Source organism: Micropterus salmoides, unplaced genomic scaffold (genome assembly GCF_014851395.1).
Source record: "Micropterus salmoides isolate LMB-PRFRI ecotype aquatic unplaced genomic scaffold, ASM1485139v1 Ms_hic_scaffold_12, whole genome shotgun sequence".
Classification (NCBI taxonomy): domain Eukaryota; kingdom Metazoa; phylum Chordata; class Actinopteri; order Centrarchiformes; family Centrarchidae; genus Micropterus; species Micropterus salmoides.
Window position 1 is genome coordinate 18,552,190 of NW_024040263.1, and position 16,541 is coordinate 18,568,730.

General features: G+C 39.2%; 2 protein-coding genes, 1 long non-coding RNA gene and 1 other non-coding gene across 4 annotated transcripts; 1 reads left to right on the top strand and 3 right to left on the bottom strand.

The window, feature by feature from the left end:
* Position 1: 1 nt before the first annotated feature.
* On the bottom strand, positions 2–322 carry LOC119899610 (dromaiocalcin-1-like). The gene has a single exon (XM_038714230.1). It carries the CDS (start codon positions 320–322, stop codon positions 2–4), a length of 321 nt encoding a protein of 106 aa, XP_038570158.1.
* A 4,520-nt stretch (positions 323–4,842) lies between these two features.
* Positions 4,843–5,233, bottom strand: LOC119898547. The gene is made up of 2 exons (XR_005443588.1): positions 5,049–5,233; positions 4,843–4,916 (listed from the first exon to the last, which is right to left on the bottom strand). It is a non-coding gene; the product is annotated as an uncharacterized LOC119898547 (long non-coding RNA).
* A 414-nt stretch (positions 5,234–5,647) lies between these two features.
* Positions 5,648–5,720, bottom strand: trnar-ccu. Its single transcript has one exon. It is a non-coding gene; the product is annotated as a tRNA-Arg (tRNA).
* A 483-nt stretch (positions 5,721–6,203) lies between these two features.
* ttc26 (tetratricopeptide repeat domain 26) lies at positions 6,204–16,366 on the top strand. Its single transcript, XM_038713827.1, has 18 exons — positions 6,204–6,513; positions 6,652–6,795; positions 8,301–8,393; positions 8,569–8,683; positions 9,304–9,353; positions 9,710–9,855; positions 10,749–10,920; positions 11,857–11,931; positions 12,037–12,139; positions 12,746–12,801; positions 13,380–13,433; positions 13,518–13,581; positions 13,665–13,753; positions 14,039–14,122; positions 14,220–14,289; positions 14,589–14,695; positions 15,596–15,729; positions 16,000–16,366. The coding sequence occupies exons 1-18, from the start codon at positions 6,511–6,513 to the stop codon at positions 16,112–16,114; spliced, it is 1,674 nt and encodes a 557-aa protein (XP_038569755.1). The 5' UTR covers positions 6,204–6,510; the 3' UTR covers positions 16,115–16,366.
* The last annotated feature ends 175 nt before the right edge of the window (positions 16,367–16,541 follow it).

The following is a 16,541-nucleotide window of genomic DNA, read 5'->3' on the forward strand; positions in this document are numbered from 1 at the left end:
ATTAATAGCAGATGAAGTAGAGTTCCTCCTGGCAGTCCCGGTTCTCCCACACTCCCCCTCTGGTTAAAGCTCCACAGCGTGTCCATATTGGACACTGGTGGTCCTGATCTCCTTGGGTCCAGGCCTGGTGCAACATAGGGTCACCATTCACCCACAGCCAGCGGTCCTCCAGGTAACGCAGGCCGATCCACACTCGCTCAGTGACGCTGTCTTTCTGGATTTCTTTCTGGGCCAGAAGGTGCTCGGTCTCAGAGACAAGGCTGGAGAGGTCAGTGTGATTCTTTCTGCAGTACTCCAGAGCCCCCTCCCATGTCATCTTCATCTTCACCACGGTAATGTTGATGCAGTAAAAAGGTATTGGTTTTGTTTCTGGATAATCGTTCCATTTTCCATTAAATAAGACTTGTGTACTGTTTTCAATGTTTAGATAGTTATCTGGTTGTCCTTCAGCCCAGTTTTGGTATGTAGCGTTTCCTCCTCCTGACCACTTCCAGGCAGTTTTGTTGCTGGGATCTCGGTAGAGACCGATCCATCCTTTAATCCATACATCGGTCTTTCCAACCATCTGTCCAACTGCAACGTTCACACCTACATCCGATTTGAACTTGTTTTGATCACTCTCACTATCAATAAAGGAAAGATCAGTGTAGTGTTGTGAACAGTAATTCTGAGCAGAAGCCCATGTCATACTTTCTGAAACATAAACGTGTTTTCCTATATGTCCCTGAACAGCCGTACAAAGAAAAAATAAGATGATTTTCTTCATGGTCGTTGCTCTGTATCTTAAGCTGAGAATATTTTCTTTGAATGTTTCTTCTCTGTGATGGTTCCACTGAAGTCTTAATGTTAATGAAATGTATTTGCATGTCATTTGGTTTATTTGCACAAGCAAAGCACCTTCTTGGTAGACTTAACTCCCAAAGACAAAAACAAATGACTTATACAAAGATAAGCAATATTATACAGAATAGCTAGGTAGTTCACAACCAGGTGTTGCATGTGTGCTCCACATTTGTTGACACTTGGAGGAGTAGTATCATGGAGATGTCATCTGTATAAAGTAGTAAAGTAGGACAACTTTGAGCATCTTGTTTCCTGTTCATTAATATCTTCACTGAATGCTTGCACAATGAATACTTTTTAAGAAAATTTGTTTTTGCACAAAAAATTTTAAAAACATAAATTACAATTGATAAATACCACCTTCCTTTCCAGCTACCACTTCACTTTGCCTTTGAAGCACATCATGGTTTTGATTTTACTGAAATTGCTACTTCGGGTTAATTTAACACAAAGAGTTATCACTGTACAAGACTCACAATTAAGTTTTAAGTTAATAATTATTCATCATGTTGTCGTCAAGGCTGCTAATTGTTGATATGCTGCTGTTGGTTTTATGAGCTGAGGTGTTGAGAGCTTCACTGCTGATATTTCTGCAGCCATCCCAATACAGTGGAGGTCAATGGGAATTTGATGTGGTGTGATGTAAAAGCATTAAAAAAACTCATCCATAGTCATTCATATATAATTTATATTTTCTACCAAATAAATATATTTAACCTAATTCAATTCAACTTGAAGCTGACCTTATAAAGTTGTTAGAAAATAGTTGCCTAATTACGCATCCAGCGGACACAGAGTAACATTAGCATTCATTTGGAGTTGGGTTTCTGGTCACCCAGTGAATGTTTAATGTTTAATGTCTAATGTGCACTCTATTTTAGTTTAATTTAGGTCCCCAACATTTTCTGAATAAAATATTTAGCCTGCAGCTGTTTCTTTTTTGCTGAGAACAGATTCCTGCTGCTGCTGGAAACAACACTGAGTGTTTAGAGCAACAACATAACGCTTACATTTAGACAAGGGTGCACACAGTGAATCCCAAAGTCACCACTGGGCAGGTGTTGAAAACTTAAATGAAATGAATAAGAATTAATAGCAGATGAAGTTGAGTTCCTCCTGGCAGTCCCGGTGCTCCCACACTCCTTCTTTGGTTAAAGCTCCGCAGCATATTCATACTGGACACTGGTGGTTCTGATCTCCCTGGGTCCAGGCCTGGTGCAACATAGGGTCACTGTTCACCCACAGCCAGCTTCCCTCCAGGTAACGCAGGCCGATCCACATCTGTTCAGTGATGGGCAGTTGATGTGATGAGCCACTGTGCCATTCAGACCATCCACAGCCTTCCCAACAAATGATAACATACATATCAGTCCAGCTATTTGGTTCACCGGTATCCCACAGTATGTCCTCCTCCTGACCACTTCCACTGTATTAGAATGTAGGGCCAGACCCCGTAGAGTTTGAGGTCGTTGTAGAGTCCGATCCAGAACTTATGAACTTTCCCAGTTGTTGCATTTTTCAGTCTCTCTTCTTCCCACCATGTAGTGATGGGGGACAGATCAGTATAAGTAGCTCTGCAGTACTGTTGAGCAATCAGCCATTCGCAGTTTATGTCCACATATACGTGCTTTCCAAACTGTGCCGACATACTTAAAGTAAAGAGCATTTTCAAAACCATAATCCTCATGGTGGTGAAGTTTGCACATAGTTGTAAGGCGTGTTCTGTTCGAGGTGAAACCTTTGTTTCAATTTGGTCGCTTTTCTGTTGTCTCCTCACATAAGTCAGTGAATAGGCAACCTCGAGCTGTGTCTAGTGTCAATAAAAATTATGCAAAATTAAGTTGACATATCATCTGCCCAGGTCAGTAGGACGTTGAGACACAGACCATGTCACTGCAAGATCTTTGGTTTGACTCTAGCAGGGGACCTTTGATGTATGTCAAGGACCCTCGCTCTATGTGATTCCTGTCTGTGTCAACTGTTACTTCTCCTAGTGCCCTGTTGGCAGAACAAACTGTCTACAGTGTGCAGTTGTTTCATCGGTCCAATTTATGTGACAATCATGTAAATTTTAACATGCTATTTGCATTTACTTTATAGAATCCAGTCAGTCAGTCGGTCATTGACTTAGCTTCACAGTATAGGGCTGGCCTCATTGTTGCAGTCCAGCCAAAAATAATGGGAAAATCTGATGCAGTAAATACTGTAAAATCTATTTGAGTTTGGGTGAAATTCTTTAGTGATATGGTTGCCTTTTTGGCACATACCCCTAACTGTCAACAAAAGGCACAGGCATTATTGTGAAAATAAAGGTTGAACTGGGTCATATTGATGCTGTATTTTGTTGTCCTTTGTGTAATGATTGAAAGATTATATTAATTTGACCACAAGCTGTGATGTTTGATGGAAATGTTTGCTTTTGTTTCATGTTTTTAATGTTTTTTTATGTGTTGGCCAGTAACTTTCAGTGTAGGCCTGTGCGTGAACAGTTTTGAAAATGTAACTTCTGAATGGACAAATGTGTGTGAAAAAAACAGTGACAGGGTCAAACTTTCAAGCACTTTGCATTAAAATCACCAAGAGCTTGCAGGAGCCCCTCAATTCAATAATCAGTAGAGGCCATACAGCGGGTTAACAAAGTTGTGCGTGACTGCCAGAAATCATGCTCTGACACTGATTTAACTAAATTTGCAAGAGATCAGCAGAAGTCAGTGAAGCCTGCATGTTCATTTACATTTGGGCATCAATACGTGACGGCACGTTCTGCTTGAACTCAACACATCCTGCCCGACTCCGATCAACTTCCATAACCTAAGTCAAATGCTTTTCTGTAATGTTTAGGCAAAACGGTGAACCTGTGACCCATCAGATTCTGTGAGTTAAGAGCATTAATGGAGAAAAAAAAGAAAGAAAAAAAAACTGGTTGAAAAGGTATGTACACAGGTGAGATGTTAGGGCCCTACAGACAAACTTTTGCACACCAGTTTCTGCTACTCACCAGTCATGTTTTGACAAAATTTAAGCCTACTGATTTCAGTGCCTGCCTTATGTCATTTTTTAAGCATACAGTTTAGTGTTTTTCCCCCCTAGTAGTAAACACAAGAGTAGTGAGATTATGTTTGCTATACTTCCCATTTGCCTCTGTGAAAGCCTGATACTGATGTTTTCACAGACACATTTAGACCACATTTGTTCATAGCTGAAAATTGTTTGCATGTTTTTATAAACGTGACCTCAGATTATAGTGCAACATCCAAATAATATTACCCAATGATAATTTATTTCAAACCTATCGAGTTACCTGTTGGTGAGCAGCTTCTGAGAGGAAAGTCACTGATTTGCACAAGGAAATACATTTTCCTACAGAAGACACCCCTGTGACATATTGGTGGATGTGTCAGTGGGAACTGAACCTGGGTCTCATGCCAAAGGCATACATCTTATCCACTGTTCCATCACCACCAGCCAACCATCCATTTGAATAAATCAAGAGAAGCTCACTCATAAGCTACATAAGTGCATTTCAAACATTTTTGCCAATTTAAATGTTTTGATATTACCAAATGTAGAGTGTCAATGCAAGCCATTATTAGAATATCATGCAGCATAAGGCAGTAACTACGGGCCCTGTTGCCGGCAACACCACAGTTGCCCCTGTTTCCCCCCCCTCCTCCTCTCTTGCAGCCAATTTTGTTTGAATGGCATGATTGCTGGTTTGCAGGTGTGCTCTGCTAGTCTGCTTGTTCATCTAGCTAGAGTCTGGTCATCTTGTCACATGATCAAATAGACACTTGTTTTGAGACTGGGCCACAACATAAACTACACATTACCCAGTTATCAACAATGCTTACACTGATACGCAATACATGTGACACAAATACCAAAAAAAAATAATAATGCGTGTCAGGGTGTAGAGTAGGAGGTTCCAAAGGTACATTTACTATTGTCATTGGGCGCATCGGTTAGAATATATTGAAGTAAGCGAGGAAACTTGGAACATCCTTTGAACAACATTTTATTTCTGCATTTGTCAACATAATCAGGAAAAATAAGAGACACATAAGTTGTTCAATCTGAAAGAAAGCAAACATAAGATTAGAAACTAAAGTAACATGTCCATTTCAAGGAAATAAGAAAAGACAAACACCTAAGCTAAGTTTTTCATAAACATAGGATAAAACTAGAGTAAATTAAACTTCTCTTACCTGAACTGCCACCCCATGTGGAAGTGAAAGAGTGAGTGAAAGGGAGTGCAGTCCTTAAATAGTGTGAACAGGTGAACTCAATCAAGTCAATTAGGAGGAATGAAAGATGTCTATGAAGATTCTCAGTCATCCAGGTCATAGTTATCCAACGAAGGTTAAAATCAAGGGCAACTGAACTTGGTTGAAGATACTGGAAGACGTTTCGTCCCTCATCCAAAGGACTTCTTCAGTTCTGACTGACTGGCAGGGAAACTCAGCTATTTAACCTGAGTGGGGTCGTTGGCCCGGGTCATCGATACCGCTGGTTCGTTAGTGTTCCTGGTGTACCAGGAACCTTTGGATGAGGGACGACAATTTATTACATTGGTTAAGACATTTTATTACATTATTGGGAAGTTATTACATTATCAGGAAATTATTACATCATGGGTATTACAATCCCTCTTGTCTACTTTAGTTTGAAACAATTCTATTCATGGTTCATCACAAATTGTAGGTTGAGTGTACGAACAAGAACAACGTGACGAAGAAGTTCATAACCTTATAACATGATTTGTATGCACTACTTACTACAAGTATACCGTTCTTTTAAAACATTCCACCCCAGATGGGACTCGAACCCACAATCCCTGGCTTAGGAGGCCAGTGCCTTATCCATTAGGCCACTGGGGCCCTTACATTCACGATCTCATAAAATAGATAGGTAATTAAATAACGTGTACAACAAAAAATCCTACATTATGTAATAATGCACATAACTGATTGACGGATGTATTTTGTGTATCATGAATGAGAATTGTCCATAGACTGTATATAAAAAGGAACTGTCAAAATATTCAGTGTCGTGCCGCAGCCACGTCTCTCTGTTCCGTTGCTAAGCAACAAAGAACACGCTACTGAGTCAAGTTTAGGACAGAGGAGACGAGCTGTTTCCTGTTTGACTACAAAATAAATGTCACTCGTGAGCGCTATTCTATATTGATTGCGATATCCGAGCTTTTCCTTCAAATGCCATCTCCATCTTGGGTTTCGGCCAGCTCAGAGTTTCAGACGCTTCACCCTAAATATGTGTTTAACTGCCTCCCTACATTTTACGTCCTTTCCCTGTGCTATTAATTTGAAAATATGAGAACGGAAGAAGTTCTATGTGCTGCGTGTAAACTATCAACTAAGCTAACGTTATCCACAATACTGCACATAGCAAAACTCTCCTGATGATAGTGGGAAAAAAACTTATGAAACTATCATTTTATCACGGCCATGCAAGTCGTAAGAGAATTCAGTTTAATGACAAAATGAAACGAGGTAGCTAAGACTAACATTAGGTAGCAAACGTAACGGCTAGCGGTCAACGTTAAGCTAACAATTTGTGTTTTCATATTAGGGGACACCCGACGTTCCCTAGGTTAGTAATAAAAAGTCTTAGCTAGGTAACTTACCTCTTCAAGAAAGACTCGTCGACATGGTAAGTTCACGTTTTTGCGTAACTCATGCCAGGACTATTACAACGCTTTAGCAGTCTCATAAGAAACTGTCGAGCATGTTGGCCGCAATCTGCTGAAAGTTTTGTGATAACTTGAGAAAATGTTGTACCCCTTGGCAGATCCTCTCTCGCATGAAGCCAGCCGTGGGAGGAGAGACATCGGTGAGCATTAGTGAGAAAAATAAGAAAAACAAGACAAAGGTTCCGAGCTTGGATGAATACCTACAACAGAGAGACTACCTCGGCGCCTTGACACTGCTGGAGGTAACTTACTGTGCTTAACACGACACATAACCTAAAAGAAACACGCAATCCAAATCACGGGTTAGTAAAGATAATAATTGCGCTAAAAGGCACATGTTAAAGATCCCATGCAGGTATGGATTCATGGATCCCAAGTAATTGAATCCTTACCAGCTCTGTGTGCTGCACTGCAGCTGACGGACATCTGAACAATTTGTTAGAAAACATCAACATGATCCCAAAAGGGCCTAATAAAGTCTCACATCATAATTATTATAGTCACAAGTTCTATAAATAATATCACAGTTGGATTATAATAACAGAACTGCACTTGGTTTAATTCAAAAGTAGTAAATGCTAAATCTCCTTTTAAAAAGACAATGGAATCCAATGAATGAAGTCCAGTCCATCATCAATTCTTCATATATATCCAAATTCAAGATGGTAGGGGTAGGAGGCGGGAGCAGGAGCCAGGGAAGCTTGGAGGATGTGTGGTTAAGTAAGGTTTTTACATCATTGACCCTTTCTACTGACACAAATTAGACCACTAACCCCCATTTGATAAGATTTTGTCCCAGGGTCCCCCATCTGATAGGATTTTTCTTTTAGATGTTTTATTACAGAAAGTGGATGAAACCATGACCAAAATAGTGATACATTTTGTCAGTGTGTTACTTATGGATGCAATTATAGAATTAAAGAATTGTGGTTAATATATTACGTTTTAAATGTGCAGTGCTTTCTTTTAAATAACAATCCTGTCAACTTTTTGCTGGGGAACCCCTGAGGATCCCCAAACCCCACTTTGAGAACCACTGGTGTAGTAGATGTGATCAGAGTAGGCACATTACACTATAGAGAGATTAACTAGATTGTTAACTACTTTTTCATTGTTGTATTAGAGGTAGACTGTGTCTATGTTGGCTGAGAAGATACTGAGGTGCAGAATTGGCAAAGTAGGTTTGAGGTCATTTAAAAACACCATTACATAGTTTCTTTTTCCACTGTAAAATGCCTTAGTGTTTATCTTGGTCACAAAAACAAACACAACAAATAACAAACCTAAGGGGCATTATGTTTAAAAAAAAAATGTATATTGGCAAATATATTATTATTTTTAAAGCTAGATTGTGGGACTTTTACGTGTTTGCCAGAGCTAAAGGTGGAGCAACATAGCAACAGCAGCAACTCAGGATGCCTATACGTCATAGGCATATCGACAGTGTTGTGTAATTACTGTCACTGTCAGAAGGGGGAGACAAAAGTTTCACACTGCAGGTTTGAACTCCCACATATCAATATTGGTATAGTAGTATAGTATATAGTTTGAATAGCTTGGCTGGCTAAGATAAAACCACCGGGCTAACGTTCCTCTGTGGCTGAACAAATTATTTCACAGAGGTGCTACCTATTTTCTTTCTGTCATACCCTGAAATTAAAGTTTCACAAATAGAATCACTCCCATATCTATGCTACAGACAACACCGTGCTGCTTTGCTGCTGATGTCTTGCTGTGTCATCTGTAGTTTCAGAGAAGTATTGGCGAGAAAGAGGAGCATGCGGACCTCTGGATTGGCTACTGCGCCTTTCACTTGGGTGATTACAAGAGAGCTATGGAGGTATGTGTGTCTGAATGATATATAAGATATGTATAGCTAGGTAAACAGCCTTTCACATAAAGTACCCTAAATGCTATATTTAAATAACCAATAACGAATACCTGTTGTAGAAATGGATAAGGATGTTGGTAGGGTCTGATCACATTTGTAACGCTTCCTTATCATGTTCTGACAGGAGTACAAGTCTCTGACGATGAAGCCTGAATGTCCTGCTGAGGTGTGGGTCCATCTGGCCTGTGCCCTGTTTTTTCTGGGGCTCTACAAAGAGGCAGAGGAGGCTGCATCAAAGGGTAGGCTTTCCAACTGAATACATTTGTAAATTCCTCCTTTGTACTAGGAGGATGTGCTAACCACTTGACCTACATTTTGTACAATGTTGCTTGGGAAACATCCTTCTTGCTTAGCAGCACACTGTTAAGCATTTGATTTTTTTCTAGCTCATCAATACATGCAACAAAATATAGTATGCACCTATTCTGCCAACCAAATATACCATACATTAATATTATTATTATTGGTTTATTTTCAATTAAGTACTCATTCATGCAATTTCAGTTAAAAAAACACACAAATTTAGTAATTGTGTACCAGGTTTAATTCAAGAAGCCTACTAATTACTTGCAAGCTTTTATTGTGAAGCAGCTGGTATTATGAAGACTTTCTCGCAGCTTCAAGTACATGAAGAAAATGAGTAGATTTAGCAGACTTTTAAATGGGTTTGCTGTAGACTTTCAGTTTCAATTAATTCACTCCTCCGTTACTGTGTACATTCTTTGTGCCAGATCACATACAATGCTGTTCAGTCAGTTATGTGATTGCTAAGAGCAAGGTTATGATGTTAATGAATTGTGCCTCTTATTCTCATGTGGTTTGCTGTCTAACTAAATTTGGCATCTCTTGCTCTCTGCAGCTCCAATGTCCCCTCTCCAAAACCGACTCCTCTTCCACTTGGCTCACAAGGTTGGAAAACTATTATGTAATATTTTATAATTGTGTGTATTCTTTCCCTCTCTGCCTTCACAGGATCACTAACAATTCAGTGCTGAGCAACCCTCCACTGTAGATACAGGTTTATGTATGAGAAAAATACTGTAGTCATGTCATACAATACTGATGTTATAGTTTTATTCCATCTCGTTTCATCTGAGCTCAATAATGAGGACATCTTTGTGGTATTTCCACCGTTTGTGTAGATTTTCTGTACATTTCACCATCATCTCAACACAGACCTGATAAAATCCCTCGTGTTATCTTTTTTACCTGCGTTGTGTCTTGAGATGTGTAGTACAAGTATTATTATTATTATTGTGTTTCAGTTCAACGATGAGAAGAAGCTGATGGGTTTCCACCAGAACCTGGAGGATGTGACAGAGGATCAGCTGAGCCTGGCATCCATCCACTACATGCGCTCCCACTACCAGGAGGCTATAGACATCTATAAACGCCTTCTACTGCAGAACAGGTCTGTGCTCTGCCCCGCATTTTACTCTCTTAAATTAGTTTCACAGTGCTGCTGCACTTGGGTGCACGTGCCACCCCAGCACCACCTTGACAGGTGCGAGTTGTTAATGGAGGAATGTTAGATAGTGTCAGTGCAGCGGACCTGCTGAGCTAGCTTCCTCTAATTCTGCATGGTGCAAGGGTAAGAAAATGAAAGACTTTGATTTCAGTAGATATCCTGTACCACTTCTCTCAGAGATCGATGCATGGCTTTGTGGTGGGCCGAGGTGCATCTGAGGTATTTTATGAGGTTGACAGCAGCTTTAGTTGAAGGCCTTTCGAGCAGCTCAGAGCACATTTTTTAAATGCACCTTAGCCATACTACCATAACTACTACTTCTTCTGAATGATAACGACAAAATGCCAAAAAATCAAAATAGGGTTTTGCTAAACATTGCGTATTTCCCTCTGAGAAGATTGTATTAAAAGCATGAGCCCATTTTCTCAAAGCCTTGATGCTGATGTGTTTTTCCTGTGCTCACTTCATGTCTGTTTTTTTTGTAGTTTGTGGGATTTCAATAAAAATATATAAAGATATTTGTTATAAAAATATTTACTAATAATAAGATCTGTCTTAGCTGAAATGCTGTTGAAAATTAACTGTAAGTAAATTTACATTGCTAAAGATTCTACCAACTGTACCACAGGTAACTTTTGTATTAATTCTTGGTTTAATTATCTGATGTAAGGAATAATTTAATAACATCTGTAAACACGCTACTATGTCAAGCAATACAAGACAATAGTGAGTTTTTTTTAAATTCACGTAAGATTTGCAAAATTTCCTGTTCTAAATGGCATATACTGTATTTGTGGATTTGAAAGAAAATCCTCTTATTGCATCTTGTCTTTCAGAGATTTCCTGGCCCTGAAAGTTTACGTGGCTCTGTGTTACTACAAGCTGGACTACTATGACGTGTCCCAGGAGGTGTTGGCCGTGTACCTGCAGAGCATGCCTGACTCCACTATTGCCCTCAACCTCAAGGCCTGCAACCACTTCAGACTCTACAATGGCAAGGCAGCGGAGGTACTGAGTGTTCGATTGCTGCATGTCCTTCCTGATATTTTAGTTGTTCTTCATTGTGACGCATTTTCCACATTTCACAGACACGTTTGTGGCTATATCTCCACACACCAACAGACTGACAAGTAATAAAATGGCAAGTACAGTGGAAACCGCTTACTGTGACCAGTTACAGTGATCAACTGCTTATATGCTGCAAAAAACTTGGGACAGAATGATTCCTATACAAATACTGTTTAAATAATTTGTTTATAGTAATCAAATAGTCTGCTTACTGTTTTCATTATGTGTCTTTCATACATGAAAACATATGGGGGGAAAATCTGAATATTTTATGAATTTGTTTGGTCCGGCACTGATGGCCTCCAGTTTTTTTTTCAGGCCTGTTGAAAATTTAGAAACTCTAACCACCACCGAGCTGTGGATTAGCAGATTATTTGCACTACTGACGTTACTGTATTTGTGAACAGCACAGTTCTGTTTTAGGTTACAGCCTAATTATAATTTGATCTACAGTAAGCTATATTTTCTATGCAGTACTGTATTGTATTACTTCTACAGCTAGAAAAAAATGAATAAATAGTGACGCTGTCTGTTTCATTACTTTATATTCATGTAATAAAGATGCAAATGTCAATAAGATGGTAATCTGCATGAGAAGTAAAGAATAAAAACAATAATCATTCGCTTATAGTGATCAATTTAAGTTAACAGCTCACAGTACTATAACTATGTGAGAAGAAACTAATTAAATATATTCTCAGTGCTGTCAATGCACAGGATCTGTGTTTTTACTGGAAATCTTTGTTTTTTAAATATTATTTATTTATTAGCCCATCATGCACCATTACAGTTGAGCTGCTTGCCCTTTTCATTTCTTCGGACGAGAGTAACTGGTGGTAGGTTTGTGACTTATGTGTGCACTCTCCTCCCTCTTAGGCTGAGTTGAAGAACCTAATCGACATTTCCTCCTGCTCCTTTGAGTTTGCTAAGGAGCTTATCCGACACAACCTGGTAAGCTCCTCACAAGCTCTAACTGTGTAGGTGTGTGCGAGTGTGTACACTAGTGACTCACATGCTACCACTCCACACTCTGAATCTGTCCGCTGTGTACTGCAGGTGGTGTTTCGTGGCGGGGAGGGGGCGTTGCAGGTGCTGCCTCCTCTGATCGATGTGATCCCTGAGGCCAGACTCAACCTGGTCATCTACTATCTCAGACAAGGTGCGTCATGGAGTTGCAGGTCTCTGAAACACGCCAAACAGATCTTTAGACCTTTTTTCACAAATGCAATCTACTATAGTCATCCAAGATAAGTTATAAATACAAAAACACAGTATTTTTTACAAACGTACTGTATAATACGTTTAAAGTAAACTAAAAATGATGAAACAGTATACAACACAAGGAAATCCCACTCTTTCCCTTTATTCTCATCTAGTCCTCATACTGTCACATTTACCATGTAACATTTAAAGGGATAGTAAGCGGTTGAAATCCAAAACACTTATTGTTGAATTCAGCAAATATTTCCTCATCCGGTTTTCCTACTCAGCCCTGGCTCTGTAAATGGAAAACAAAGATAGTGGTCCAGACCTTCCCCACAACATTGTTCCAGCCATCAGCAACAGGTGGCATTTCAACACTGGAGAAACCTCAGAGATTTGACATTATGGGGGGCGGAGCTTCTGAGGGGAGGGGTGCATTTGTTTGGCATTTGAGTTCAAATATCAACAATTCCTCTGCAGAATTATTTACTTCTCCCTTTAAAGTAAACACAGCATTCCTGTTGCAGCTCAGGGATTCACATGTTCCATTTTACATTTCCAGATGATGTCCAGGAAGCATACAACCTCATCCAAGATTTGGTGCCCACTACGCCTCAGGTAATGATTCAAAGCGACGTTGAGTTTCAATATGATATTACACTTCTTTTCTTTTAAGGGTGATGTGCTAAATTTCAGTCCAGCGTGAATGTAATACAGTAGCTGTGTTTAACTACAACCAATGCTTGTATTGACCTGTTTGCGTTCAACGGTTTAGAGGTTATGATCTTTTACAGGAATGAAAAAAAGAATCATGCCGGATTAAATGAAGCCTATTAATAAATCTCTTCTCCTCGCTAACTACACTTCCCTTTAGAGTTCCTGAAGAGTCTCTTCTTTTACGTGACCAGTTCTTTTATCTTCAAAAGCACCTTGATGTCGCTTCGATCTGAAAGCATGTGAAGTGTTTGGTTTTTTACCTCTTTGTGCATTTGTTTTACTTGTTACTCGTTTGCAAAAAAAGATTAAATGATGGGTACAAAGTTGTTAAAAGAAGTATTTCACTTTTACCCACAAGTGAATTATTGCTTTTAAGTGTGTTTTTTCATGTTTCCTGTCAACGTTGCCTTTCTCCCTTTTTAAATTCTAGACAAGGGAGCCTATAATGTTTTTTTTACGTTGATCCTTTATTTTCCCAGGAGTATATTTTGAAAGGAGTGGTAAATGCTGCATTGGGACAGGAAATTGGATCAGTGAGTATTTCTGTTCAATAAATACTTACACATTTGTTCACAGTGAGTCCGAGAAACATTTGTTATTGCACTTTTATGTTTCAGAGGGATCACCTGAAAATTGCTCAGCAGTTCTTTCAGTTGGTCGGAGGCTCGGCCAGCGAATGCGGTACATTGAGTAGAAATTTGATAAATATGATCTTTTACAGCAACACTGTGTGAGCATGTGTGTAACATGTTTTTCACTTTCAGATACTATTCCTGGCAGACAGTGCATGGCCTCCTGCTTCTTCCTCTTGAGACAGTTTGAAGATGTTCTCATATATTTAAACTCAGTCAAGGTTAGTGTTCTCTCAGTACAAGGCATGCATTATACGGTGTATTCCTGCGAAGAGGCGCAGTGGTATTTTTTTATTGTGGTATCAGTATGTAAGTGGGAGTTGAAAAAAAAACCTCCCACACACTGGGTGTTAGGTGTCACTTCAGATGACAAGTGGTGCTTTACAGATGCAGAGCATTTATTCACGTTTGTGTTTATGTGCACTTACTGACAAACAGTTCACACTTTGATGCACTTTTGTTTAGATGTATGGATACTTAACCTTTCTGCGCCTTTCTTTTTGCAGGGTTACTTCTATAATGATGATACGTTCAACTTCAACTATGCTCAGGCTAAAGCAGCCCTCGGCAACTACAAAGAAGCAGAAGAGGTACCTTACTTCAGCATACGCCTGCACAGCTGCTTTTTACAGACATTGATTAATTCTGACAAGTTGTTGACTGGACTGATTTTATTCTTTCTTTCAGGTTTTTCTGCTGATTCAGAGTGAAAAGATCAAGAATGACTATGTGTACCTCAGCTGGCTGGCACGATGCTGTATGTATAGAAGTCGTACTGATGATAACATATTTATCTACAAGAATCTTTCTGCAAGAAGATTCAGTCAAATAGCACAATTCAGATTTCTGGCCTCTAGAATTTAGGGTCACCCTTGCACTCTTGCTGGTGTCACGCTCAACAGCTCTAAGAAATGGATATCTCCATCCTTTCTCGGCTTAATCCATATCAATTAAACCTGCCCACAGGCGTTTCATATATCCCAAATCAGAACCTATAAAGTTGCTGAGACTGCCTGTGAATGATGGATCATTGAACACTTGTCTTGTTCTTGTCAGACATAATGAACCAAAAGGGTCGGCTTGCCTGGGAGCTCTATCTGAAGATGGGCACTTCCTCTGATTCCTTCACTCTGCTGCAGCTCATTGCCAATGATTGCTATAAGGTGACATCATCTTCTGTATCATCTGCGGTGACTGCTTAAATTGGAAATGTATGAATTATTGCTGAAACAATTAAGTCAATTAATCGCCAATCATTTTGATAATAAATTCACTGTTTAAGTCAAGAATCAGGCACCACATTCTCTGCTTCTCTAATGTGAGTTTCACTGTTTCATATTGTTACATATTGAATGTCTTTCAGTTTTGGACCCGTGGTCAGACAAAATTTGTCACCATGAGTTCTGGGAAGTGATTTACATTTTTCACAATTTGTTTAAAAAATGATTCATTGAAAAATAATAGATGAATAAATATTAAATAGTCCTAAATTGCAGCCATAGTATCAATGTTTATTTGTTATTTTCCTCTGAATTTAAGTATCAGGCTGTAACTGATGATTACATCTATTATACAGATAATTTTCTTGATTATTATACAAAGTCCAAGGTGACACCTTCAGATGTCTTGTGTGTCCAACCAACAGTACGCTCCGATCTAAGAAGCTGGCACCGTCAGACTTTCGCTTTAGAAGTGACTCAAACGATTGTCAAAATAGTTGCAGATTATTATCTGTCACTCGACTAACTCTATTTAAGTACAATTGCACCAATTTCTTCATCTGGCTGTTTCTTTGTTAAAATATGGTCATTTATTGTCGTGTATGTGTAAGTATGTGTTGTTTATTCCTGCGCTACAAAATTCTAAGGCATACCCATTTCCTGAACTCAAATATATCAATTGTGTGTATATATAAACCTGATTCTAATTCGACACCTTAGTGGAGAAATATCACACTTAATTCTCTGCCTGCCTGTTTTTGTGATATTTTTCTCTAACCATTTGGCCTTATTGGGATGTCAATATTGCCTGCTAGTGCTCATGAGCCCAGCCTGTTTTTTCAGATGGGCCAGTTCTACTATGCAGCCAAAGCCTTTGACGCACTGGAGAAACTGGACCCAGGCTCCAACTACTGGGAAGGCAAGAGAGGGGCGTGTGTCGGCATCTTCCAGCTCATACTGGCGAACAAGGAGTCCAAGTATGTTTGCCTCTTTTTCCTGTGCAATAATGGTGGTCTTGATTTTATCATTACTCGTTTAACAGTGTTTTCCTATTTTTTTTTGTTGTTGTTGCAAAACATTCGTCATAGTAGTCCCTGTCATGATCAAGTAAAATTGAATAAGATCTGGACTCGCATATCAAACTTCTGGGGTCTGCTCGAGTGGGTGTGATCGCTAAATAAAAGAAACATGAGAGATGGCATTCCTGATCTAATCTTGTTTCCTGACATATCCTGTTTGTGTTCTAGGGAGACACTTAAAGAGGTGGTGTCCCTGCTGCGAAATTCAGGAAACCCGCAGGTTGAATACATCATCCGAGCTTTGAGGAAGTGGGCCAAAGACAACAGAGTGCTGCTCTCCTGACAGGCTTCGGCACTGAACTTCAGCTTACTACATCCAGAGTAGCAACATTATGCAGACGTCAGCCGTCATAATAGTGCATTTGGTCATTCCACTTAAATTAATTGTATAAATGATAGCTATGCCACATGAAGCAAAGAAATATCTAACTACTATCTCTGCTATACTGTAGTGTTTTGTATTGAAAATATGAAAGTTTTGCAATTCAAATGTTCTTGTATATTTGTATTAAAATGTGTCTATGTATTTTTTTGACTTTCATGTTGTCAGTGGTTGATTTGAATGAATTTTAGTGCAGCAGCTGACAACTTCTTTGTTTTTTTTCTCAGTCTTTTTAAGCAATACAAAAATACACATTTGCAGAACAAGAAAGAATGGAACATATTAAGATAAAGTAAAACTGACAAGGGACAGGGACAAGATATGAGCA

Excerpts from the sequence above, each read along its gene's own strand:
- ttc26 (XM_038713827.1), top strand. Across the intron at positions 9,354-9,709 it reads TCTTCCACTTGGCTCACAAG|TTCAACGATGAGAAGAAGCT; the intron begins GTTGGAAAACTA and ends ATTGTGTTTCAG. Across the intron at positions 14,696-15,595 it reads TTGCCAATGATTGCTATAAG|ATGGGCCAGTTCTACTATGC; the intron begins GTGACATCATCT and ends CTGTTTTTTCAG.
- LOC119899610 (XM_038714230.1), bottom strand. The coding sequence starts at position 322 with ATGAAGATGACATGGGAGGGGGCTCTGGAGTACTGCAGAAAGAATCAC.